At 37.7% G+C, this 4,086-nt stretch overlaps 1 protein-coding gene across 1 annotated transcript in view; it reads right to left on the minus strand.

Moving 5' to 3' along the window:
• LOC101998449 (ankyrin repeat domain-containing protein 26-like) overlaps window positions 1–4,086 on the minus strand; it is a 31,644-nt gene that overhangs the window by 9,513 nt on the left and 18,045 nt on the right. Inside the window, exon 7 of the mRNA XM_013347441.1 lies at window positions 835–1,125. Within this exon, the coding sequence (XP_013202895.1) occupies window positions 835–1,125 (291 nt within the window). The remainder of the gene's footprint in view (window positions 1–834; window positions 1,126–4,086) is intronic.

A 4,086-nucleotide genomic window follows, 5' to 3' on the forward strand; every position in this document is an offset into this window, starting at 1 on the left:
TACAAGAGCTAGTTCCAGGACAGGCTCCAAAACCACAGAGAAACCCTGTCTCGAAAAACCAAAAAATAAAAATAAAAAATAAAAATTAAAAGTGGAATATGGTAACTTAAGTACAATTCAAAGTGTAATTTTTGTGCCATATTTTGTTCTCCTTAAGTCATGGCTTGTGCCAGCTAGTCTTCAATATCAAATGATTCTCTAAGAAAAACAGTTTTGCATGATCATTTCGGTTATACCAATGGGACTATCTCAAGGGAAAACATGCATTATCTGCCTTCCAAAATTTCTAATACATTTTTATTTTTTGAGAGTCTCATAAGAATGTATTTTTAATGTATTTTGTCATGTGCATTCCCTCTCCTTCCTTCAAGACCTCCTACATTTAATTTCGTCTTTCTTTTCTCAAATATAGTAATGTACCAATTTTGTGCTGTTCATATAGTCATGCATGTAGGGCTATCTACTGGATCATGATTGACCTACTAGGGACTATAGCCTATAAAACTTACTCTCTTCCATCTGGCCATCAACTGTCCAGAATTCCTTAGTTAGGGGAGGGGCTCATGATCCCTGGTCCACTCCATGCTAAATGTTGGCTGGCTCTATCTCATCCAGGTCTTCTGCAAACTGTGACATCTGCTATGTGTTTGTGAGTTCAGTTGGCTTGTGTCCAGAAGACACTGTTTCAGTCTGGTCCTCCCTAACCTCTGGCCTTTTCCACTATTTCTTTAATAGTTATAAAACAGACCTCTACAAAAGAAGTAGGAGGAGCACATGCAGCATATACACCCAAAATATAATTGGCAGTGAAAAGACATATTGTAAGAAAATAACCTGCAAAAATAGGTTGATTTGTTTTAATTTTTCCACTAAGTCCTGCTTTGTTTTCTCTTCGATTTCCCATTTATACTGTTCTATTTGACCACATTCTATCATATTCTTTTCCATGTGATTTCTGAGGTTATCTATTTCTTGTTCTAACTTCTTCTTATGCTTCTTTAATTTTTCACATTTCTTTTGTACGGTTTTCATAGACAGTAACTCCTGCCGAAGCCGCTGATTTTCTTTATGCAGTTGTAGACATTTGGAAGACGCAGTTTCCAGTTTTGCAGTAAGATCATCATTCTGTGGGCACAAAATCATACCCTTCGGTGCTGGGGAAGTGGGCTGGGAATAGTCTAAGAGAAATCTGACACAACTTTAGTTGTAACAAAGTATCATTTCTAATTGATTCTTACAACACGGTTGTTACTCAGAAGGTCAACAATAAAAACTTCACCAAAGTCACAAAAACATGGTCTTCATATTCATTATCTTTGTTACAAAAATTTTATTTTTCTACACTTTTGTCTTAACATGAAGTTACCCCTTAGAAGAAGGCACCTTATGGCAATCTATCTTCACTATTAAAGAAGACATAAGGATATTACATGGTGTTCAATAATTGGCTCCCAGATGACGGAAAGTAATACATAAGACTAATGAATCTTATAAATAAAGATTCTAATGTCAATAATTCTTTCCCAAACTGTAAATGTTTGATAATATTTGAATTGCGTGCCGAGATGTAATGATTCTCAAAGATGAGTGATAAAAAGGTGGAGAGACACAATCCATATTATTTTGTGCATGAGAATGACTTAATTCGGTAGCATGATACTGTAATGGTGAGGGAACGCAAGCCACACAATGAACCCTAAGAAAGACAACCCAGGCAAAAGTCTAGTTAAAGTTCAGATTCTCCTGCTAAACACGTGTACAAACAAGTTTGGAGGTTATGCGAGTGCCTAATTTCTAGTCATTGAAGTTGATGCTAAGTGAGCCAGCCGCACCAATTCTTACTTAAGTGTAGATTATAAAAAAATGCTGGCTTTGAGACATTAAATTTTGAGGTGATTTCTGACACACAAAAATGGCACAGAAATGAGATGTAGCTGAACATGAGGAATTGGGACACAGGGTGACTCTGACCTGTGGAAAGGAGTTCAAAGTAGCTAATGATTTTAGCTAATATTCCTAATTTTTAAAGAATAAATAGCAAAACCCTCATTATTTTCAATAAACTTAATAGGCTTAGGATCCTATTAGTCTCTCACTTTCTGATCTGTATGATACTGATGTAAGAGGGTACCTTGAGGCTTTCATTCTTAGCTAACTCATTATTAATAAATTGTCAAATTCTGTATATTAAAATATAGTAAGAGAATGAGACTATATGAAATCTCAAAGATACTTTTCAGTCATAAGATAGACCCATCAACACAACTGTTAGTTTTTTCTTTCAAGGACAGATCCATCTGTCAAAGGCCCATCCCCACTGACTTATTTTCCCCAAGAAGGCCTCAGAGCTTATACCATATTCAGCTAGGAATTCATGGATGTACTATTCTCCTGTTGAATTAGCACCTCTATGAGCCAGTCACTGAGAATGAGTGGACCCGTCAGCGAGGGCACAAGTCTTCAACATATGAGGCTTTTTCAACTGTAATATTCTCCCTCTGGCCTCGAGGGGCTCATGTCCTTTAGACATTTAGTGTACATTTAAGTATACATTTAAGAGTTTTTGACAATCTTTTGTTGTTAGTTTCTGAGCTGTAAGCAAACCTGTAGGTATGAGTTGAGCATCGTGTAAGGAATTATGAGAAACAGCATCTTAGGCAGTCTTGTGTCAGAAGTGTGTCTAGCTGTTTTCATTTCTCAAGTCTTTTTAAAATGAATTTACCCTTCTATAACTTTAATGCCTTTACTGGTGTGGTGGTCTTGTTGATACCTGAGACTCCCTTAAGAAATCTTTCTGATTGTCCTGGTTAAAAAAAAAATACTCCAAAGCCACAGAGAAACCCTGTCTCAAAAAACCAAAAGAAAAAAAAATATCTGGCTTCTTTTTTATATAGTTATTTTTGCTGTTGTTGTTGATTTTGTTTGTTGGTTTTGTGTTTGATTTTGGTTCTTTTTTAAGATGGTCTCATTCTATAACCTTGGCTGACTATGTAGAGCAGGCTGACCTAGAACTCAGATCCACCTGAGTGCTGGGATTAAAGGTATGCAACACTGAGCCCTGACCCTTGGCTTCCTTTAAACAGTGTTTATCTCTGCAGAGACCGTACCTTCTTAACCGCAGTTTTATATAGGCAAAACGGACCAAACCACAAAATTTCAAAAATTGTTCAATCATATTTTTGCTCCTAGTTTTTATTTAGTAAACACCTGCCTAAAACCAGCTCACAATGGTGGTGCAACAGCCTGAATGTCAGGCTGCCTGGAACTTCTTCTTTTGCAAGTTAAATTAATTTAGCACTTTAAACCTGGCTTCATATAGTCTTAGGCCATGAACAAAAGGAGAACATATTCTTTTCAAGAAGAAAACACAAATGGCCTCTAGTCTACCCACAGTGGACTCCTTGTTCCTATCTGAAACTTCATGAGCACAGCCTATACTTTCCACATTTTAGTCTTCTGAGCTCCCGGACAAAAGTTCTCTTAAAGTTTCTATAAGCTTTTTTTCCAAACGTTTCTACATTCCTCACACAAATTGGTTCTAAGGGCCTAAGAACCACAGGGTTAGGTGTTTGACACAGCAATTACTCTGCTTCTTGGTGCCGACATTCTATATTGTTCAGGTTTCCCTGCCCCTGGTACAATTAATTAGAAAAAGATTTATTTCAGCACATGGCTTCAAAGGTTTCAGTCCCCAATCACTTGACATTTTATGCCTGAAGTGAGGCAGAAAACCATGGTGGCCTGGATGTGTGACTGAGGAGAAATCTCAGTTCATGGCAGTCATGGAGCAGAGCAACAACGAAGAGGCCAAGGACAGATGTGTCTCCAGTCACTCTTCATCTAGACTTAGCTATGAAACAAGAGTGCATTAGTCCATTAGAGCAATCAGTGCCATCATGAGCCACTTACCTCCAGTGATCGGATGCACCAGCCGGTGATCAATGCTTCAGCATTTGAGTCCTTGTGTGCATGAGCTGGGGCAGAAAGAGCGACTACATATCCAACAGCGGTAACTACAGCTTTATAATGGGACTGTAAGCGTCTGGTAACTACATATCCAACAGCGGTAACTACAGCTTTATAATG

The sequence above is a fragment of the Microtus ochrogaster genome, chromosome 1 (genome assembly GCF_000317375.1).
Source record: "Microtus ochrogaster isolate Prairie Vole_2 chromosome 1, MicOch1.0, whole genome shotgun sequence".
Taxonomy (NCBI): domain Eukaryota; kingdom Metazoa; phylum Chordata; class Mammalia; order Rodentia; family Cricetidae; genus Microtus; species Microtus ochrogaster.